Below are 24035 nucleotides of genomic sequence, written 5' to 3' on the forward strand. Positions count from 1 at the left end.
ATGGGAAGCAAGCAGAAGAGGGCAGCAGCGATCCAAAGAAGTGAGCTATAGAGAGTGCAGTTCCATCCATATGATGATTTTATCTGGTCTTTATCACAAAACAAGCTGAGGTAGGAGAAGCAAGAGGGAGTCCTCTTGATATTCGTGCTGTCCACCAGAGGTATAATTAGGACAAGCAACAGCTACTCAGACATGCCAGCACCCATCCATCTCTAGCTTTGGCCATCATAAAAATCCAGAGGTATAATTAGGTATAATCAGGACAAGCAACTGCTACTCAGACTGTTTCTCAGACATGCCAGCACCCATCCATCTCTAGCTTTGAATATTAGGGGCTGGAAGGGTCCTCGAAAGATCATCTAGTCCAACTGGAAGTGATACTTCAGGTATCAGAGAGGCTGCAGAAAGGGGACACTCACAACAACAAAAAGAGTGAAACTTTTAAAGCCAAAGTTGCAGCTTTCTCCAAAGTTGCAGTCACTCCTTCCTATTGATACTGGGCACAGGGGCTGCTTGCCTACATTACCCTGCTCAGAAGAGTGTTCCTGAACTTCTCTGTGAAAATTTTTCCAAAACTTCTTGTCTGAAGTTGATTCATGACTAGATTATTGGTTTCTGTTCCAGCACACTATTTTTACTTCAAGAATTTTTCCTCCATGTGTGATTTTACCCATTTCTCCCAATATGTAAGTATTCATTGCCTCATCTTCCAGCCCTTATTTTACAAGACTCTCTTTTCTCCCTTCTCCCTAATCAGTGACATAGCATTTTTCAGCATCTATTGCAGTTTGCCTTCTTCAAAATCAAGAGGTGGGAACAGTACAGTGGCCTATACATGCTACTACTACTGTTTTATAACAAGTTAACACCCTTATCAACATACTTTACCTGTATTTCATAATCTCACCAATCTTGTTCATAGTCACAGCCCTTTAATTCTTGTGGTAGTGTGAAGGTTTGATCCTCCCACCACATAAAGCACAACTAACTCAGTTGGAGAAGTGAATGAAAAGCTGTATTTTACAAGCAAAACTACACTCTACAATGGAATGCAATGAATAGGTACAAACATACAGCATTTACAGTATATACACAAATATACAGGAAAGAACGTAACACAGACCCTCCCAAGGGGGTTTCACCTCAGGTTCCCCCCAAAACCCCTCTCTCTTCCCCCCCTTACTGTCTAAAGCTAAGTAGACGAAAAAAGGAGAAAAAAAGAGAAATGGATATTAAGGGGAAATCATTAGTTCAAAGCAGTTGTTAAGAAAGTTAGTTTTCTTATCTCATCAGTTTCAGTCCAAGGTCAGTTGCATGCAGGCTGGCCAAGAACAGAAGAAAGACTGAAGACAGACTGTAAGTTCTTAAAGCTACATTCTACTGATCTACCAATGAAACTCGTTTAGAATTATCTCCTTTTGTTTTCCTTTTTACACCAAAACATTCAGCTTGAGAACTCTGCAGCTGTCCTTTTCTTAAAGGCACAGCCTAGCCTGTCACAACTCTCCATTTGAAATCTAGACTGATAAAGACAAAAGGAGGGCACAAAGGGCTGAGTTTAATCACCTGACAGTTCCCACACATGATTTTTCATTCTATGTTGTTATGGCATTTCTCTTACTAAGACTATTCAGTCCTTCCCTTTATGACTACTCCGTCTCCTTCTGCTGCCTGCACATCAAAATAGTGCTCTCATTAACGTGTTGCTAATGGAAACTTTTCAAACTATTTCTGCCCCATCCCTACCAAGAGAGATTAATTTTAGTGATTTATACTAGTAAGGCCTCTTATCAAACAAACAAACAAATCCTCTTTGTAGCACTTTCCTACCCATCTTATTTTTGTAAGAATTCCTTTATTCTGTATCTTAAATCATCAATTTTCAAACATTATAGATTCCTTCCTTTTTCTCACATAAAAGTTTGTTTCACTTTTGCTGCTAGTCACCCACACATCTCCTTGGCAGACTTGAATACACTCCCAATCTCTTGAACTAGTTTTTAAACAAACCACAGCATCAAACATCAAATCCTAATACACATAGTCTGTGTCTAGAATATAAATTCATAGTCAGTGTAATAATCAAATGCCTAGAATTACTTTCCACAAGATTTAGGACATTGCATAGTTCTACCACAATAATTATGTTTTTGCTTAGATCACTCTGAGTACAAATAAAGCCAAAAGGGTATTACATGCATTTGCTGATTCCTGGTAACTATGATTCTTCCTTGCCAATGACAACTCCGGTATGAGCTTACCTGTTTCATAAATTCTGCTAAATTAGAATAGCATAGAATAAGAATAGAATAAACCAGGTTGGAAGAGACCTTCAAGATCATTGTGTCCAACCTATTATCCAACCCACCTAATCAACTAAAACCATGCAACCAAGCACCCTATCAAGTCTGCTCCTGAACACCTCCAGTGATGGTGACTCCACCACCTCCCCGGGCAGTCCATTCCAATGGGCAATCACTCTCTCTGTGTAGAACTTCCTCCTGACTTCCAGCCTGAACCTCCCCTGGTGCAGCTTGAGACTGTGTCCTCTTGTTCTGGTGCTGGTTGCCTGGGAGAAGAGACCAACCTCTGCCTGTCTACAACCTCCCTTAAGGTGGTTGTAGAGAGCAATAAGGTCTCCCCTCAGCCTCTTCTTCCCCAGGCTAAGCAGCCCCAGCTCCCTCAGCCTCTCCTCATAGGGCTTGTGTTCCAAACCCCTCACCAACTTTGTTGCCCTTCTCTGGACACAATCCAGCAAGTCAACATCCTTCCTAAACTGAGGGGCCCAGAACTGGACACAGTACTCAAGGTGTGGCCTAACCAGTGCAGTGTACAGGGGCAGAATGACCTCCCTGCTCCTGCTGGCCACACCGTTCCTGATGCAGGCTAGGATGCCATTGGCCCTCCTGGCCGCCTGGGCACACTGCAGGCTCATGTTCAGCCTACCATCAACCAGTACCCCTAGGTCCCTCTCTGCCTGGCCGCTCTCCAGCCACTCTGACCCCAGTCTGTAGCACTGCATTGGGGTTGCTGTGGCCAATGTTCCGAAAAGGTTGCTGGCCTGCTTGGCCTGCTCTCAGGAAGTGTTGACTGAAGAGTAGAGCTAAACCTATAAAGTTATTATTGACTTCCTACCACGTATATTCAATTGGATAATGCTACCTGAGAGATTACAGTAATTAGGTCCAAAATTAGATTCACAAAACCCCATTATTCTTAATTGGTCTTCTACATGGAGTGGTTAAACAGGTAAGATTCCAGCCACACAGCTGCAAAACATTTCAGTGTAAGATAAAAGCATTTTGAAAAGTCTGAATTGCTAAACTTTAATTTTGTTCAGCATGCTATGCTCCTTAATTTATTTTTTCCTTAAATATACACCTTTTCAGACCTGCTTTTAGAAGCACCAAATCTTAATTTTGTCCTACAACTGATATTGTCTACCACAATCCAGCATAAATATGTGTATACCAAGCAGCCTCTGATTCTTTCATTGTAACATCACCAACAAGATTTTAAAAGCACAGACCTTTCTTAAAATTTTATACATCAAGCAGTTTCGCTTTGTAATTCACAAGGTCTCATGTTTTCTTGATTGGAATGGAATGGAATGGAATGGAATGGAATGGAATGGAATGGAATGGAATGGAATGGAATGGAATGGAATAGAAAGGAATGGAACGGAACGGAACAGAACGGAACGGAACAGAACAGAATGGAACAGAACAGAACAGAATGGAACAGAACAGAACGGAACAGAATGGAACAGAACAGAACAGAATGGAACAGAACAGAACAGAATGGAACAGAACAGAACGGAACAGAATGGAACAGAACAGAACAGAATGGAACAGAACAGAACGGAACAGAACAGAGCAGAACAGAGCAGAACAGAATAGAATTAACCAGGTTGGAAAAGACCTTCAGATCACAGTATCACAGTATAACTGAGGTTGGAAGATATCTCGAGGATCATCGACTCCAACCTATCACCACAGACCTCATGACTAGACCATGGCACCAAGTGCCACATCCAATCTCCTCTTGAACACCTCCAGGGACGGTGACTCCACCACCTCCCGGGGCAGCCCATTCCAATGACGTCCAACCCATCACCCAATACCATTTAATCAACTAAACCATGGCACCAATAGTTATACTGGGAAAGTCCTGGGAAATCTGTTTGAAATTGCACCCTGCTTATGCTTGACACTGCACAAGCACAGATAAGGTCACTCCCATCTGTAAGGATTTCAATCAAACTGAGAAGACAAAGAGCAGGTCAGGAAGATAAAAGTATGTAGTCAGCCAGGAAGATAAAAGTATCAAGAAGGTGCAAGCAATTGTCCTCCTCTCACACAGCAGGACAATGGGAGAACAGAAGCAGAATGCTGGTGACCACTCAGCCAGTGCTCCATTTTCCAGAGGAGTGTAATTCTGAAAAGCCATCAGAGGCAGTGTAAGCATTCTGAACAGCACCATCCTACTGATGACAATCTTTTTTTTTTCTTTTACTTTTACTTTTTTCTAAATGGAAGCTCTCCCACAAATGGTCCTTTCTTTGTAGATAAAGGAAGGAAAACACAGGTTTATGAACACATAGGTAAAAAACAAGGAAACAACAAGAAAAACCCCACACAATCAATACCGAACAAGACTTCAGTGATTACAGTTCTCTTTGTAAACTATCATTTGGGACAAAATATACTTGGCTGGGTTTAACACACAAAACACAAAACAATGTTCATTATGCTATCCTATGCTTCCTTCAATAAACTAACAAAATAGCAGGAAGCAAGGCTGATGGCTAAGAGAAACAGCAGAATATAGATGCTAAATTAAAGAGCTGCTGGAAGGCAACCAATGTTCCCTCAGACCAGCTGTCAATTATGCCTCTGAATTTTCCTGCATTTCCCTTAATTACAGTTAGTCAGTTAGTTGCAACAACTCACATGGCAATACTAAAGCTCAAAACATAGAATAATACTCTCACATAGATGAGAGTAGAATAGGACTGTTGCTGCCTGATAGTTCAACTCATACACAAACTTGTATGTAAAATAATTCAAAAGACATGTCACAGTCCAAATTGAATTTCGCATAACATATGACAACACTTAACACAACGTGTTCTATAGTTTATGGTAAAAGAATAAACAGTTCTGTTTGTAGTTTTAACAATGTTCCACAACATAGAGGAGAATTTAGGGATGTTGAAGGACTGAGAAAGTATGCATCAAAGAACAAAACTATTTATCAGTTTTTGATTGGAAAAATATTCTACATTTAAACAGTAACAATAAAGGATATCAGTATAGTTAAGAGACTTATGGCTTTCGGCAAAATTCATCACCTAAGGCTTTTAAGGAAGCCACTGCCATCATATGAAAAAGGAAGACCTCATATGAAAAAATAATTGGCTAGAACATAGGAAGCAGACAATAACAGCAAATGCTCCATTCTCAACAAAGGAAGGAGATCATCACTGAAGTTCTGCAGGGCTTCTGTGCTCTTCAACTTATTCAACAGTGAACTGGGAAAATGATGAACAGCAAGCTCAGAGTTTAGTGATGACATCAAGTTATTCATAAAATAGAGGATAAAGGCAGACTAAAGAAATGCATAACTTTAGGAAACTGAGCAGCTGTCCAATAAAGTGAGGTAGGCAGTTTTTCCCAACACAAATTCACAAATGGCACACAAACCAAAACAAAATATCAAACCAAAACAAAATATCAAAATACAGAAAGATCAAATCCAGACAACATATTTACTAATACTTTTCTGAAAAAGAAATCTAAACCTTCAATGGTTGGGAATGAATCATCCACCTGTTCTGCCACACTGATGTTTATACCAGAATGCTTTCAGTAAACTCGTTCATATTAATCCAGCCCAATAACAAGCAGCACTGAAGAAAGGAGAGCTGGCATCCATCAATACTTTAAGCCTTTTTTCCCCATTAGCTAAATTACAAAATCTATTCTTGGAGAACTTTTGATAAATTTCTGTTCCTATCCTTCATAGTGTAGAAAGCAGAGGCCAGTAATCTAAAATGGAAGCAAGTTTAATCAAAATCTGTAAGAGCTCGCATACCTGCAGTCTACCCTGCCCACTGAAACACAGTGCCATCCTCCTCTCCAAGATTCCATCTCCATTTTCTGAGAGGCCATTCTTGAATTCCTGTGACTGAAAGGAGTGCAGTATGGAGTATTAATTACGGAGGGCAGTGGACATGCAGTGATTATAAAATGTTTTTACAAAAAAGTGGGATATTGGTAAGGGAAGATTGCTTAGAATAGAATAGAATAGAATAGAATAGAATAGAATAGAATAGAATAGAATAGAATAGAATAGAATAGAATAGAATAGAATAGACCAGACCAGGTTGGAAGAGACCTTCAAGATCATCGCGTCCAACCTATCATCCAACACCACCTAATCAACTAACCCATGTAACCAAGCACCCTGTCAAGTCTCCTCCTGAACACCTCCAGTGACGGCGACTCCACCACCTCCCCGGGCAGCCCATTCCAATGGGCAATCACTCTCTCTGTGTAAAACTTCCTCCTGACCTCCAGCCTGAACTTCCCCTGGTGCAGCCTGAGACTGTGTTCTCTTGTTCTGGTGCTGGCTGCCTGGGAGAAGAGACCAACCTCTGCCTGTTTACAACCCCCCTTCAGGTAGTTGTAGAGAGCAATAAGGTCACCCCTGAGTCTCCTCCTCTCCAGGCTAAGCAGCCCCAGTTCCCTCAGCCTCTCCTCATAGGGCTTGTGTTCCAAGCCCCTCACTAACTTCGTTGCCCTTCTCTGGACTCGTTCCAGCAAGTCAACATCCTTCCTAAACTGAGGGGCCCAGAACTGGACACAGGACTCGAGGTGTGGCCTAACCAGTGCAGTGTACAGGGGCAGAATGACCTCCCTGCTCCTGCTGGCCACACTGTTCTTAATGCAGGCCAGGATGCCATTGGCCCTCTTGGCTGCCTGGGCACACTGCAGGCTCATGTTCAGCCTACCATCAACCAGCACCCCCAGGTCCCTCTCTGCCTGGCTGCTCTCCAGCCACTCTGACCCCAGCCTGTAGCACTGCATGGGGTTGTTGTGGCCAATGTGCAGAACCTGGCACTTGGATGTGTTAAATCTCATGCCGTTGGACTCTGCCCGTCTGTCCATCTGCCATGGCTTTACTCCTTAGGGCCATAAGATTATATTGCCATTATCCAGCTGTTGGCTAAAGCCCAATTTAAACATTTTAATTCAATGTGCTTTCTGGGGTAACTACTCCATGGTCACTTTAAAAGTGCCTAAGAAAAACCTGTCTTCTTTGCAGGCTTATTGCAACTGTTCAGAGTTAGTTGGACTTAGATGCTGGATAGGACAGCCCACAACACTGAAATAACGCTAACAAGGGAAAACAATCTGCTGCGGGCTGGTGAAGCTGGGCATGGTTTCAGCAAATTATGGACAGTATTCACTAGAGCAGCAGCTTGGCATACACAACACAGCATCCCACAATGACCTAAAAACATAAGTACAGGAAAAACTCCTCCATGATGGTTCCTCTCCCTACCTCTTTCCTTGTGAGAAGATGCTGTTTTTACATCTGTGGACTGGCAAACTTCCCTCTGCTCCTACTCCCCAAAACAGGTAATTATGACCATCTATGATCATCTATGATCAATCACTGCAGACACCCTAGAGAGGTGATAGATGATGCAGTGACACCAGGAGTGCTCAGTAACCATAAGCAGTGCCTTGCACACGAGACAGCTGCCTGTTTCCCAGGATGGGGAGGACACCCTATTCTGACCAAGACTTTTTAGAGCAAAATTTAATCACTCAGTACAAAACCTTTCTCCACCCCTGCTTCCAGTACTTTCCAGAGCTTTTCCTTTTCTATCCATGTGTTTGGGGTTACTAGGAGTGCCTGTCTCTTTCATTTTGCTCTCTGACCTTCACAGACTACACTTAATCACTTTTTAGCTGGCCTTATTATCCAGGCAGGTCTGCCTGGCTCCAGGCTCTTTGAGATAAGACATAGGAATACAACAAATTAGCATAAAATTAAAATGTCTATTAGGGAAAAAAAATAAATCTGCAAAGGTGGAATAATGTTCTGTAGGTTTCCTCTCAGGTACAGTTCTTAGAGTACATATAGTACATAGAGTACTTGGAGTCAGAGCAAGAACAGCAATCCTTTCCATGGTCATCTGGTCAAAATAGACAGCAGATTTGCAATCTGCAGTCAACGTTGCAACTTAATTAATATTTTCTCTTCTTTTACCTCAGAGAAGAAAAAGGCATCTTGACCTTCAAGTATGACTCCTTTTCCTGTAAAAAAAATAAATTAAAAAACTCAAACTATCAGAGGGTACTCAATGAAACCAGAAACAGATGTTAACTCTCGACCCAAAGTTACACTTCTATCTTTGCTACTTTGCTCTTGAAATAAGAAATATTTAATTTGATGAAGCTTAAACTATGAGACTTGATCTTTGATACCAATTTTTGGCTGTTCCTGTTCGGCAACAGATGTTTCAGTGATGTTTCTCCCTAGGGATGCTGTCTCAATCCAAAAGTTTGGGAAGGAGACATGGTTCTTTTGAACACTCCCATGAGTGAAATTAAGACACAAATAAGGTCAAATAACAATACAAGATTATTTATTAAAGAGAGAAAGAATGGAGCAAACAAAACAAAGAAAGAAAGAAAAGGGCAAGGGAAGAGAGAGAATGGAAAAAGAGAGCAGGAAAGATAATTACCACCCCTTGATCTAGCTGCCTCTAGAGACTGTTCCTGCTGCGTGGCTGTGGGATATAGATGAGGAGATGACGTCTCACTGGCAGTCTTACCTAAGTGAAACTGTGAGTAAATGTCTAGATTACAGCGGCACTGTTTGAGTAAGGGTTGAATACGCTGCATTGGTGTTCTAACAAGGACCACTGAACAAGGCCTTTATGCCGTGAAGTTGTTTACTTTGTATAACCAATTCCTGCCTTGCTAAGGACTATATCCTTGAGCAGAATCCAAAGGAGTGACGATGCCTGGCTTGTGCTTCAAATTCCCATCAAAAGAAAAGGCTGTAAGTAGACACTAAATATATCAAGAGCTAAAGAAACAAGAACTTGTCGACAGAAGAAACTTTCATCAGCACTGTCAAGTTCCTGACGAGTGAACTTTACTTATTATCATTTTAATACTAAAACACACACACACCCGATTGAGCTGAGAAATCCCTTCCTTACAGGGCAAATCCTCTCGGAGCACATGCTATTCTGTAGATGTTGTTGCTTTAACTGAAGGGGAGGGAGCTGCAAACCAAGAATTAGAGTAACAATCAAGCATCAGAACAACGATAGGTAGGATGGGTATCTTAATGAGGCTTGTGTAAATGTATGAAACTTTGTCAACAGGTAGACCTAGATATATGGAATGCCATCTAGCTCCTAGCTTTTTGCAAACCTAGAGAAATCAAATACACTCAATTTCATACATATGAGCATTTGCCCAATGTATTCAGTATCACTAAGGTTGGAAGAGACCTCAAAGATCATGGAGTCCAACCTGTCACCTCATGACTAGAGTAGGGAGGACACCACTGCCCACTTCAGGCTTGAACTCACGACCTTCCCATTAAGGGTCGTGTGCGCTACCAACTGAGCCACATCCTGAATACCTCTGCTCTGCGGGTGCGTTTGCTGTTGTGCGCCAGGTAAACCACCCCACTTTTGGGATATCAACATCCTTCACTTCCCAAATCGAGAGGGAAACTGGCTGTCCCGCCTTCCCCAGCAGGAAGGCTTTTACCCTGCCATTTCTGCAACCTGGGTGAGCACCGACTGTCCCTCCACTCGTCCAAGGCACGGGCAGTCATGCTCTAATTCACTGCAAGCGCTACCTCACCGCCTGTCATTTCAAGGCGTACGGACGGGGCAGCAACGAACGCGGGGGAGAGGTGGGAGAGGAGGAAAAGGGAGAGGCGTCAGGCACAACCGCGGCACCGGGAAGGGAATGGCGTCCGACACAGCCACTCGGCACGCGCAGCCGGTACGTCACCTCCCCGCGTGCTCCCGCCCGCGATCTCCTGCCTCCACCACCTGCCACGCGCACGCGCTCTGCCTCGTGACACCTGCCTGAGGGACGCTCCCTCCCACCCGGGTCCAGTGCGCGGCTCGCAGTGACGTCAGCGCTGCCCGTTGGTGGGTGGGGTGTCTGCGCTCGGGACCTCGCCCCTGGTGCTGCCCAACAGGGCCGCGCCCCTGCCCCACCTCCTTCCAGCCCAGCCCAGCCCAGCCCGGCCCGGCCCGGCCCGGCCCAGCCCAGCCCGGCCCAGCTCCGCCCGGCCGAGCGTCAGCTCGGTGGCCGTCACTGAGCAATGGCGAGTGCAGCGTCCGAGCAGCCCCGCGAGTTGGAGCTGGAGGCGGACGGGGAGCGTAGCAGTTGCCGGGAACGGCCAGAGGCCCTTGAGGAGCAGGGCGCGGCGACGGCCGGGGATGCGGAGCCGGCGGAGGTGTCATGCGGAGACGCAGTGGCGCTGCTAGGGGAGACAGGTCTGGCGGTGGGCTGCTGCATCGCGGCTGCACTGAGCTGGGAGCGGCCCCTCCACAGCCTGGGCGGCTTCGTCTGCGCCAACCTGTTATTCTGGTGAGCGAGTTTGGCCGGGGCGGGGGTCGGGATCACCTTCCCCACGCGAGACGGAAACGCATGCCCGGCCTGCCGCCGGCCCGCCGGGCGACTGAAGTCTCCTCCCTCATACCCGCGCTTCTCTCGTCTTCCAGGAGGAGCGTTTACTCTGTATCCCCCACCCCGCCCCCTTCCCAGCCCGGTCCCCAGCCCCCCTTTGAGAGGAGCTGACCCGCCTCCCCATCGTGGGGAAGATTTTGCGTTTCTCTGCACCTGCTCAGTCTCATCCTCTGCCTCCGGCAGCCGTCTAGGGCAGGGTACGGCCCATACCTCCTGTACATCTGCTTTATCAGGTTCTTCACCCTCTGTGTCTGCATTCAGCCCCTCCTCCCCTGTTTCCCCCACGATAGCGAGGAGCCTCAGACCAAACCTGACCTGTGCGGCTGCCGCACGACTCGCTGAGAAGTTGCATTTCTTGCAGATGAAATGAGCGATTCTGTGCAGAGTTTTGAAATCTCGTGAAATTAGGCCTTGAGCCGGTAGTTAGCACTGTGCAGCTGCTGCCGGCTCTTGCTTCAGAGTTCGTTTGGGGTTTGTGTGCTTTTCCAAATGTTTTGCCTAGTTAGGGGAAGCTTTGTGGAATGGGGACAGCAGGAATGTTAGAGAAGTGCACCGGTTATCTTTTTTGACTGAAGTTTTGCTAGTCAAATAGAGTTTTGTTGGATAAGCCCCAGAAATTAAGGTAGGGATGTGTTCATGGTTGCGTTTGCAAACACCTATTTGTTTCTGTAGGAAAGACGTTCTCTTTCCATTGGCACTTGTTCAGGACTTTTCCCTGATCTTAGCTTTTGGCGATGTCTGTGTTTTTCATTTTCTAATCTGAAATGTTGCTTTATGCCTGGTCGCCCATGTAGAGTGATTTATGAATTAGGACACTGTCTAATAATACTGTTGAGACTAAGACTAATTTGTGTTTCCTCTGGCTAGAATTACCTTCTTTCCTATTAAGTGAGTGAGAGGCAAGCAAGCAAAGAAGTGGATTAATTGCAAACTCCACTTAGTTCTTTATAACCCTAATTCATAGTATTTAAGCATGAATTCCAGGTCATCAAAAGAGAACTTTCTGAATCTTTGTGTTACACAAGAAAATTTATTTGTCCAAATATTTTCATTTTAAGGTTAAAGAGGTTAAAATCATTTTAACCTCTTTAATCCCAGGAGCTGTGTGTGTGATCTCTAACTTATGTTGACTTATATTATACATCTTGCTCTTAGGTATCCATGGTAAATCCATGAATTTAGAAAGTTGCATGGTTTTGCCCTGGTTTTCTGCTTACTTCAAAGATCATCTGGTTTTTTCAGCAATTTGGAAGAGTCATAGTATTTTATGTTTCATTGCAACCTGACTGATAAAATTTTCAAGGACAGGGTTTAACAGAATAGATTTCTGTGGCTTAAGGAGTAGCAGATGATGGGCAATCCATTTGCTATTCTTTTGTCCAGCTTTGATCATAAGCAAGGTGTATAGTGCATGCATTATATAATGCCTACAGGAAATTTCCTTCGCTTGTCCTTCTTGCACCTAGCTATATGGCCACTCTTAGAAGTTCATAGAATACCAGGTTGGAAGGGACTTCAAGGATCATCTGGTCCAACATTTCTTAGAGAAGCACAGTCTAGACAAGATGGCCCAGCACCCTGTCATCCTGAATTTTAAAGGTGTCTAATGCTGGGGACTCCACTATTTGCTTGGGGAGATTATTCCAATAGCTTATTTTACTTGTGAAAAATTCTTGTGTTCCAATTGGAAACTCCTCAGGAGTAACTTTTCCTATAATGTATGTGATTTTTATCAACAATTATAGTTCACTCTACTTTCTTGCTGTCAAGATGAGTCAGAAAGGCAGAAGTCGTGGCAAGGGGGAGGATAACCTCCCTTGACCTGCTTGCCATGCTCTTATTGAAGTGTCCCAGAATATTATTGGCCGTTTTGGCAACAGGGGCACAGTGTTGCCTCATGATCGTCCAGTTGTCCACCACAACTCCCAGGTCTTTTTCCACAGAGCTGCTTTCATCAGCTCAATCTCCAACTTGTGCTGATATACAGGTTTATTTCTCCTGGGTGCAGTACACTTCCCCTTGCTCAACTTCATAAGGTTATTCTCTGCCCAACTCTCCAGCCTGTCCATCCCTCTGGTGTGTCAGCCACCCCTCCCAGTTTTGTGTCATCAGCAAACATGCTGAGGAGGGTACACTCTATCCCTTCATCCAGGCCTTTGATTTAATATATTGGACAGGACAGGACCTACTACTGATCCCTGGGGAAGACCACTTGTTACAGACCTCCTGCTAGACTGCCACTGCCCACAGCCCTCTGAGTTTTCTCTTTCAGCCAGTTCACAGTTACTAAGATTGCCTATGAGGAGAGCTGGCTTATATGGCTTCCCTGTGCCAGGGAGATTTGAGGTGGAGACAGACTAGGAGATACATTGGAGCAGGTATGATGGCCAATAAAGTTCTGTGATTTGAGACTGAAGAACATCAGGAAAGATGTTAGCTGTCCTCTGTGTGAAATCAGACTTTGAAAAAGAAATAGTTGTTTAAATATAGTTTCAAATTTCCCTGCTTTGATGTTATCATTGTGAATATTTGCAGCATAATGCTGCTTCTCATTTTCTCATTTGAGATTGTGGTCGTTGGCCCAGGCTAGGGGCCATATGCCCACCAAAGCTGCTCTATAACTCTTCTTAGATGGACAGGGGAGAGGGAAAAGATAACCAAAGGCCTATGAGTCAAGATAGAAGCAATTTAATAAGATGAAAAGCAAAGGCCAAATGTGGAAGCTGGAGTAAACAAAGATGTTATTCTCTACTTCCCATCAGCAGACAACGTTTGCTGATTTCCTGGGAATCAGGGCTTCAATATGCATAATGGCTGCCCCAGAGGACAAAGCCATCAATGAATGCCCCCCACACTTCCTGCTTCTTTCTTTCACTTAGCTTTTGTGTCTGAGTGGATGTCATATGGTGTGGTATAGAATACCGCTTTGGTCAGTTTGGGCCAGCTGGCCTGGCTATGTCCCTTCCAAAGGTCTTGCCCATCCCTCAACCTAACTGTTGGGGGTGAAAATGTTGGAAAAGCCCAGCCTTTGGTGCTTGATTCAGCAGTAGCCAAAACACTGATGTGTTATCAACACCCAGCTACATCGCTGCAAAACACAGCACTGCAAAAGATGCTCTGGGGAGAATTAACTCCAGCTCAGCCAAACCCAATACAGAGATCCATCTGGTCAGCCTGGTTTGTAATGACTCAGCTGCTGCTTCAGGACTGAGCACAACAGTTCATAGTTTCATAGTTTCATTCAGGGTTGGAAGGGACCACAAGGATCATCTAATTCCAACCCCCCTGCCATGGGCAGGGACACCCCACACTAGATCAGGCTGGACAGAGCCTCATCCAGCCTGCTCTTAAACACCCCCAGGGACGGGGCCTCGACCACCTCCCTGGACAACCCATTCCAGGGTTTCACCACTCTCACGGTGAAGAACCTCCTCCTCACATCTAGCCTGAATCTCCCCACCTCCAGCTTCATTCCATTCCCCCTAGTCCTATCACTACCTGAGATCCTGAGAAGTCCTTCCCCAGCCTTCCTGTAGGCCCCCTACAGATACTGGAAGGCCACAATGAGGTCACCTCGGAGCCTTCTCTTCTGCAGACTGTACAGCCCCAACTCCTTCAGTCTGTCCTCATAGGAGAGGTGCTCCAGCCCTCTGATCATCCTTGTGGCCCTTCTCTGGACACGCTCCAGCACCTCCACATCCCTCTTGTAATAGGGGCTCCAGAACTGGAGGCAGTACTCCAGGTGGGGTCTCAGCAGAGCTGAGCAGAGGGGGAGGATCACCTCCCTTGCCCTGCTGGCCACACTTCTCCTGATGCAGCCCAGGATCTGATTGGCTTTGCGGGCTGCAAGTGCACACTGAGAGCTCATGTTGAGCTTTTTGTCCACCAGCCCCCACAAGTCTCTCTCCTCAGGGCTGCTTTCCAGCCAGTCACTGCCCAGCCTGTACTTGTGCCTGGGATTGCCTTGACCCAGATGCAGGACCCTGCACTTGCTCTTATTGAACTTCATGAGGTTGGCTTGTGCCCACCTCTCCAGCCTGTCAAGGTCCCTCTGGATGGCCTCCCTTCCCTCCAGCGTGTCTGCTGCACCACACAGCTTGGTGTCAGCTTGATGACACAATATCTTTTGGGGTTTGTTTTTCTGTTGTGGTTTTATGTTATCCAATTGTAACCTTTTTCCTGTTAAAAATCTTCTAACTCTGGTACTGTGTATAAATGCATTTTTGATGTTTACCACTGAAATAGTGTTCTTGTAAGTACAAGAAATTTACTACTTGAATCTCATTCTGTTTTCTTTAATTTTTTAAGATATTTGTGAGAGATTATTATGAATCACAGAATCATTATGGACTCTTTAACAAGGCTTAAGCAACTAGTTCCTGATTATGACTTCAAGACCTTCTTAGAGTAGGCAGTACTGCACCATCTTTCAGTGTCCTTGGATTTCTAACATAAAGGCTGCGTTAAAGTTCAACCCTGCAAAAGCTGGCATTGATAATGCTAAGGAAATATTACTGGGCTAAGTATTTATTTAAGATGTGTGCACACAAACCAAGTGCTGCCACTGCTACATCTTGATGGATAGCTTGCCTCTAAAGCAAGGTTTCAACACATTTAGAGAACAATGTATGTACACAGTGTGTGCTTGTTATCTGAATTTTTGTTGTTTATTTCAAGAAACAAACTGACCTATTAGGCATGCAGCAGCTACACTTATGTAGTTGTTTATAATTCTATGTATGTGTTATTACAGCTATATCATTGTTTTCCATTTCAAGTGTTTGAGAAAAGAGACTAATAAATTTCTGTATGCTGTCAACATTGACCAAGGTACCACTGGAAATGCAGTCCTTGGGAAACTGCTCCATCAAGCAGGACATCTTAGTGAACTTGGCATCCCGAACTGTAGGAATTCCACTGCTTACAGAATGTTCCATTCTTCTTGGTCTTTGTCTATATTAGGTGGTCTTCTTGTGCTAATGATGTTATACCTAGGAGGCTGGTGTGGTGATTTTTTGTCAGTACTGCCTTGAGATTCTGAGGTAGGTGCTTGTTTCCCCCCGGAGTGTGTGTGGTCCCTTCTTTAAGTGTGATTCACTTAATCCTTGTACAAGGATCATGGGGTTCTTACCCATCCCAAGAGCAGCCAGCTCTTCATTACCAGCATGCCGTCAGATGCCATTAGTAAGAAATTAATAGAGACTCTGTATAGATTGTATTGACTGTCTAAATTCAGTTTTTGACTTCACTTTAAAATCCCTGGATTTTTTATGAGTCCATTTACTGAAATAGCAAGTTGCAGTATATAAATGCTTTATCCCTATTATTTTAATCCAGGTGTACAGTAACTCAGCTGTTTCAGAATCCCTTTTTTTCCCCTCTTAGACATATGGTTTCTCTGTCTACTCAAATCTGAGAGCATAGTGGGAACCATTAACACAAAAAAAATTATTTCTGCCCAATTTTAAATCCTTGGGAAGAAGGTATTTGGTTCAAAATACTTAATTCAATTTAGAATATATGTGGGAAATTCACCAGTGGCAGTGGACAGGAGGGAGATTAACAAACTACATTAAGTGAGAATTGGGATAAAACAAATCTGTGAAATCAAAATGTAAATAAAAATGCATGAAAGGCTATTGCCATTTGGAGTTCAGTTTGTACTACATTTGCCTTCAGGTCAGTGCCTTAAATTTGTAGTATCTCCCAAGTCAGGACAACACACCTATATGTTACTTTTACAAACTCTTTTTTGTCTTACAGCAACCAGATCCTAAATACAGTTTTGAATTTGGCAAATTTCCATATTCAGCTACTTTTGTTATAGGAAGTCTTAGAGCTACCTTTTAATGGTTTTGAGATTACGTTCCCAAAATCCAAAGTATCAGAATAACACACAAGTAAATAGTTCAATGCAGATTGTAATCCTGCCTCAAGCTCTAATAAGAGTTTCTATCTCTTATCCCTTGAATAATGGTAGTAGGTTAGGTTATGTATTGTCATATTTCTGTTATAATTTACAATACATTCATTATCAGAAGAGAAAAACATTCTGGCATAGACAGTTTTGAAATACACTGTGCATGAATAGGTTTCTTAAATGGTTGCTGATTTCTTCTAGCTTGTTGTCTTAATTTGCTCCCTTTAACCAAGGGTTGGCGATGTAGCGGTATTGTGGTTATTTTATTATACCCAGCTAAAGTACACTAAATTTTTGCTGCAAGCTTAAGAAAATGCTTGCAGTTTTCATTTGTTTGTCCTTTTTTTGTTGTTTTTTTTTTCTTCTAGAAGGTGATACTCCAAAATACACTTTCTCAAGGTAAGGTAAAATTCTGAGGGCAAGAGAAGTTGTGGTATAGTTTTAGAGTCTACTTGATTTCATTTGGGCAGTTTTAAGCTTGTGTTCACTTTTCCAGTGTAAATTGTCAGAACTTTTGAAGGCTTTGGAGGTAAAAAACGTGGAACAGAAAATTTAAAAAAAAATGTAAAGCCGTTACCTCAACAGCTTTTTAGTGACAGTTTGCAGTTTTGACTGAGATGCTGGTTTGCAGAAAGGAAAATTGACATTATTTAAGAGCCAGACAGTATTACATAAAAACCTGGAGGCTTTACAGCATTTTTCAAACAGTAAGATGAAAAACACGCTCAATTAGGAAAGAAAGCAAATGTGATAGTTGAGAAACTGAGGGAAAGTGAGCATTACTGAGCAATTAGGACCAAATCCAGGATGAGGACTTTGTGGAAGACGGAAATCCTGAACAAAGGAGAATGGACAAATTGCAGCGTGGCTTGGATTAATAGTGCTAAAAATTAGAAATTGTGTCTAAAGCAGTTATCTTGAGAGAAATGATAAGTTCTTCATGTATTAACTCAAAATAATGTGGCCTTTCAAATAGTCAGTAGAATTTTGAGAACAATGGAAGGTTTAGGGAGATACGCTGTGCTCCATGGTGGATGTTGCAGGACTAATGAGAGCATTAAAGAAAAGACTTAGCGCAACATGGTAGAGGTGGATTGTTTAACATCAAACTGCTGCAACTGTATGAGAAAATGGATTAAGATTTCTGTACTGTGCCAGAGTAGCGGTTACTTAAGGTCATCTGGGCCTGTTTCTGGGAAAAAAAACAAACAACAAACAACAAAAAAAACCCAACACCAAAAATAAGTCAGTTCATTTTATGTTACATGTTCAATTCAAAATAACCATAACTTCCATGGAAATTCCATCCCTTGCTTTCACTGAGATAACGGTGGCATTTGGTGTCCTGGTAGATTTAGAAGGTTTGTAGTTTAGGTAATTTAAACTTCCACTTTCTCATTCTTTTTTATTTTATATACCTGCCTGAATGCAATAGGTTGTAGTAAATCTGATCGAGAAGCCACAGATACTGAAATTTGATTCAACTGCTGCAGTCCCCAAGAGATTTACTTGCAGATAATTTTGCAATGCAATATTTTATTTTCAACCTGATCCTGTTTTCCAGACAACAAATGTACTTCCAAATCTACCAATTTATAAGCTAGTTTCTCTTTGATAAAATTTTTCTGGGTTTTGCCTTGAGAATTGTATTACTTTCATTTTTATTTATACTTACAAATCAGTTTAAAAATACCATTTCTGGTAGTTGGGGTAGAGGGAATATGCAATTCGAATTCCTATCCTATGTGTTGCTTAGTTTAGTGACTGTAGTTAGAATTTTCCAGCAGTCTTTGCTTTTTGTCCTGCAACTTGTGGTTGAGGTTTTTTAGTAGGAATGTGTAAAGTCTTTGTTCATTCTAAAAAATTTGATAGTACATATGCAAATGTATTTTGTTACATGTAATGTGTTTCCCTCTCTGCCCCGGGGAATCTGCGCTACCACTTTTTTTGTGTGTCTTTCAGACATGCAGATTGAATTAAATGCTGTGTAAATACAATTCTGCCAAAGTCTATTCTCTGAATAGATTCTGCAGAAAAGTCATGTGTAACTTGTTCTGCCTTCAGTAACTCTCTACGCTTCTTTGTACAGGGATAGGAAAGGATTTTTGCGCAGTAATTCTTGCACAAGTATCCACATACTTCGGCTCATACCAGGATGCATTAAAAGGAGCAACAGAAAAAACACTAGGTTATTGAGTTTTGGATTTCAAATGTATGGAATGCTTAAGCATTTGAATGTTAATATTTATAGATAATGCATTTTTATATTTACAGAAGGTTAATAGGAAAATCATTTACAGTGAAGAGCAAGTCACATAGAAGTCGTAAATTCACCTATTTGCCATGTAAGCTGCCCTGTTAACTGCTGAAGTCATTGTGTAGAATGTGTAATTCTATACATTGTTTAAATCTTTGCTTTCTACACAAAAATTAAAACCCATGTCTCACAAAATACTGCAGAATTTCAGGAGAGAACAAATCTTGTTATTGTCTCAAGTAATGTTTTTTACTTCCACACCACTTGTAGAAAAAATGGAGCTATGTAAACTCCTGTCTGTTTATTGCTTAAAAAGAGAGCATGAAAGTTTGCTGAGTAAGTGTAGCTACTGATTCTTCCACTAAACAGCAGCATTTTTCTGTAGTATGTTATTATGTCAGTGATGTCAGTCTGGAGCCTTTCAGTTTTGTCAGATATATGTGCATGTTAGAAATTCTTAAGTAAACTATTCCTTAAAAAGAAGGAGGAAAATAGCTGGAACTGCTAATAATAAACAAAAGTACCACTGAAACTTTTTGTTAGTCTGGTTGCTATGCATCATGTTCATAATTCCTACAAGAATTTTGAATCCTGCCACTGTTAGCATAACAAGTGGTTTTCACATCCCGGTGTGTTGGACTAACTAACCTTTTCATAAGCTTATGATAAACATATGCCAAAAATCTGCAAGGGTGACCTTATCAGCTTCTAACTGGTAAGGGTTTCAAGAGCATAAATCTCTCTGACATACTGCTTGCAAATAGCTTTTCTAATCTGTATTGCTGGAGCACCTGAGGGCTGACACACTGACTGTGAATTAATTCATGGAACGATGGTCTTCCTTGCAAGCAGCACAGTCTAAATAGTACTGAAGCATGAGAGGAAGGAGTGTGACAGCTAATAATAATATGGCATGAGAAGTCCAATCAGAACAATTCAGAGCTCTCCAAATAAGCAAAGAGCCCTTGTTTGGTGTCTGCATTAGCTGCTCCATCTAGATTGCAAGTTTTTTTCCCCCAAGTCTGTAGAGCACAATCTGTAGTATGGAGACCACAGACAGAGGAGGTGTGGGCCCACTGCTGAATGAAATGGGTGCCCTGGTGAACAAGAATACAGAGAAGGTGGAGTTACTGAATTCTACCTCTGCTAGTATGAAAGACAGCCCTCAGGAGTCCCACACAAAGAGGAAGTCAGGACAGAGGAGGAGGATTTTTGCCTTATTTGAAGGTGATTGCGTTAGAGAGCAGTTAAGCAAAGTGAACATCCAGAAATCCATGGGTCCTGATGGGATGCATCTGCGAGTGCTGAGGGAACTGACAGAAGTCATTGCTAGGCCCCTCTCCATAATCTTTGAGAAGTCTTTGAGAACAGGAGAGGTGCCCGAGGACTGTCACTCCAGCCCTCAAAAATGGCAAGAAGGAGCCACCTGAGCAACTATAGGCTGATCAGCCACCTGGAAAGGTGATGGAATATCTTGTTCTTGGTGCCATCTCAAAGTTGAGGAAAAGAGACTTAGATTCAACAAGGGTAGTCATGCTTAACCGATCTGATAGCCTTTTATGATGGCATAGCTAGATGAGTAGATGAAGGGACAGCAATGGGTGTGGTCTGCCTTGACTTCAGCAAAACTTTTGAAACTGTCTCCCGTGGCATTCTCAACAGCCAAACCTAACAAGTGAGATGGATTGGGAGCTGGCTGAAGGACAGAGCTCAGAGAGCTGTGGTCAGTGTGGCAGAGTCTGTTTGCAGGCCTGTGGCTAGTGGTGTCCCCCAGGGTCAGTACTGGGTCCATTCCTATTAATACAAATATCTGGGGGGTGAGTGTCAGGAAGATGGGGCCAGCTTCCTCTCAGTGGTCCCAGGAACACAGGAAGTTCCATCTGAACATGACAAGGAACTTCTTTACTTTGGGGGTGGCAGAACACTGGAACAGGCTGCCCAGAGAGGTAGTGAAATCTCTGGAGACTTTCAGGGCCCTCCTGGACAGGTTCCTATGTGATCTGCTTTAGGTGATCCTGCTCTGGCAGGGGGCTGGACACAATCACCTTCAGAGGTCCCTTCCCACCCCTACCATTCTGTGATTCTGTGACATGACTTGGGAGCGACTTGTTAACCCTTGTTTGCTAATTCTCATCTGCATTGGTGCAGTTGTTTTTAACAGCAGGTGACAGGTGTGATTGCAGTGAGAGTATAAGTATGGTTTAGTTGTGAGCATAAAATAGGTCAAATGTGTTCTGTATATTCTATGAAAGGCAGACTGCTACACCTCCTTAGTGAACATCTGGTCTTACCTTGAAGAATGAGTGAAATGTGTGTGTACATGCACATGTACATAAACTTCAGTACTGGTGTATTTCTTTAAAACCACCGAGGAGTGGCCAGGAGTGATTTCCAAGTCAGGGTGTACTGTTTGTTTCTATAAAATACTAATGCACAAACACCATAAAGGACCTATAGAGCAGGCATGGTGTTAAGCCCACTTACCTTGAAGGACTGAATTTGTTGCAAACTTCTTGTGTCTAGAACTTGTATGAAAAATTAATTTGGTATTTCTATACAGTATCACATCTCTCCCTCCATGACTTATTGACTGTAAGTTAAATAAGTCGGCCAAAAATAGTCCTCGGTGCAGTTGACTTTAATCCTTAAACAGAATCAAGGATTTTTAATGCTGAAGATCATGAGTAAGAGTGGGGCAACAGGATGAAAAGTTGTCAGGAGTTTTAATTTAATGGTCTATGTGTGGTCAGCTTTGGAAGAGCTTACCTTTTAATAATTTTTCACTATGTATCTTTGCTGGTTTTCTTGAGTTGGCTGAAATTACACAGAGGTAATGATTTCATACTTTTGGGGTTTTTTTTGGGGTTTTTCTTTTTTTGGTGATAGATTAGTCTTGTAATTCAAGCTCCTTTCATACTCAGAAAAAGCTTTTGGAGTGATCTTATCTCTTCATACTGGAAATCATATCCTGGTCTGCTCAGGGCGAGGGAGCTTTATGAGTTTGTGTTAAATGTGAAAATTAGTGTCATGGACATTTTATTTCATGCAGTCCTTGAGGATTGCAAGGAATACTGGAGCGGTTTTCCAGTACTTCAGTGCCTCTTGAGCATGTTAGAAACATCTGGAAGTCAATTTTCTTTAAAAAGTCTTGAATGATACAATTTTACCTAAGCCCTATGAAGAGAGGCTGAGGGAGCTGGAGTTGATTAGCCTGGAGAAGAGGAGGCTCAGGAGAGACCTTATTGTGTTCTACAACTACCTGAAGGGAGGTTGTAGACAGGCAGGGGCTGGTCTCTTCTCCCAGGCAACCAGCACCAGAACAAGAGGACACAGTCTCAAGCTGTGCCAGGGGAGGTTCAGACTGGATGTTAGGAAGAAATTCTACACAGAGAGAGTGATTGCCCATTGGAATGGGCTGCCCAGGGAGGTGGTGGAGTCACCATCACTGGAGGTGTTCAGGAGGAGACTTGACAGGGTGCTTGGTTGCATGGTTTAGTTGATTAGGTGGTGTTGGATGATGGGTTGGACGCGACGATCTTGAAGGTCTCTTCCAACCTGGTTTATTCTGTTCTACCTCATCTTTGCTTTTGAAAGAATGTGTATATAAAAATTGTGTGTAATCATGGGCCCTATAAGAAGCACAAGAAAATGTTTAACCTTTTTTGTATGTGTTGTGTCAACAAAATTTATGTTAATAAACCCATAATTATTCTGAAAAGCACAGTTTCCTATGCAACAAATATTTTCTATACATACTCTGTGCTTAAATATAATATGGACCAAAAACTGCTGCAGACTCAATGTATGTTTAACAATTGCATCTTTAAATGAGACTCTCAAAGTTTGCTTCCTGTGGAAAGGTTGTGAGGAAAAACTAAATTTAATTAACATAGTATCAGTCTAGTGCAGGGTCCTGCATCTGGGTCGAGGCAATCCCAGGCACAAATACAGGCTGGGCAGTGACTGGCTGGAAAGCAGCCCTGAGGAGAGAGACTTGGGGGTGCTGGTGGACAAAAAGCTCAACATGAGCTCTCAATGTGCACTTGCAGCCCGCAAAGCCCATCAGATCCTGGGCTGCATCAGGAGAAGTGTGGCTAGCAGGTCAAGGGAGGTGATCCTCCCCCTCTGCTCAGCTCTGCTGAGACCCCACCTGGAGTACTGTGTGGAGCCCCTATTACAAGAGGGACAGGGACGTGCTGGAGCGTGTCCAGAGAAGGGCCACAAGGATGATCAGAGGGCTGGAACACCTCTTCTATGAGGACAGACTGAAGGAGTTGGGGCTGTTCAGTCTGGAGAAGAGAAGGCTCCGAGGTGACCTCATTGTGGCCTTCCAGTATCTGAAGGGGGCCTACAGGGGAGCTGGGGAAGGACTTCTCAGGATCTCAGGTAGTGATAGGACTAGGGGGAATGGAATGAAGCTGGAGGTGGGGAGATTCAGGCTGGAGGTGAGGAGGAAGTTCTTCCCCATGAGAGTGGTGAAGCCCTGGAATGGGTTGTGCAGGGAGGTGGTTGGGGCCCCGTCCCTGGAGGTGTTTCAGACCAGGCTGGATGAGGCTCTGGCCAGGCTGATCTAGTGTGGGGTGTCCCTGCCCATGGCAGGGGGGTTGGAACTAGATGATCCTTGTGGTCCTTTCCAACCCTGATTGATACTATGATACTATGATTTTTTTCTCTTTATTTGCAGTACTAATAGCAGCTGTTGGTTTACATATCCTTCAAATAAATCTAAAATATTAAACCTTTTTTAAATCTTGACATTCTAGGTTTGTTGCACTGACACCTTGGAGAGTGTATCATCTAACTTCTCTCGTAATACTTGGAGTGCTAATTATTCAGATAATAAAGGATTTGGTATTCTCAAGGATAAAAGGTAAGGCATTATGCTTAAACACCTCCATTTTAGTCTATGTTAGTTCATGACTAAACCTACTTTGATACTATGGTTATTGTAAAAGTATTAGCTCATTTCAGGGAGAATTTATCTATGATGATGATGTATTGACATTTTTCAATAATCTTTTGCAGTATTTTATAGAAAGGGCATTTACAGAATTGTTTTAGCCTGAGTGTAATTGGTATCAGTAAAGAGTCATTCTTGTTTCTTAACTTTTAATTC

At 43.0% G+C, this 24035-nt stretch overlaps 1 protein-coding gene across 1 annotated transcript in view; it reads left to right on the forward strand.

The window, feature by feature from the left end:
- The first annotated feature begins 10330 nt into the window (after nucleotides 1-10330).
- RETREG1 (reticulophagy regulator 1) overlaps nucleotides 10331-24035 on the forward strand; it is a 65928-nt gene continuing 52223 nt past the window's right edge. Inside the window, exons 1-2 of the mRNA XM_068161976.1 lie at nucleotides 10331-10643; nucleotides 23683-23789. Coding sequence (XP_068018077.1) covers nucleotides 10375-10643; nucleotides 23683-23789 — 376 coding nt within the window. The 5' untranslated portion in view covers nucleotides 10331-10374. The remainder of the gene's footprint in view (nucleotides 10644-23682; nucleotides 23790-24035) is intronic.

The sequence above is a fragment of the Melanerpes formicivorus genome, unplaced genomic scaffold (assembly GCF_026170545.1).
Source record: "Melanerpes formicivorus ecotype bairdi unplaced genomic scaffold, bMelFor1.0.p_v2 SCAF_61, whole genome shotgun sequence".
Classification (NCBI taxonomy): Eukaryota; Metazoa; Chordata; class Aves; order Piciformes; family Picidae; genus Melanerpes; species Melanerpes formicivorus.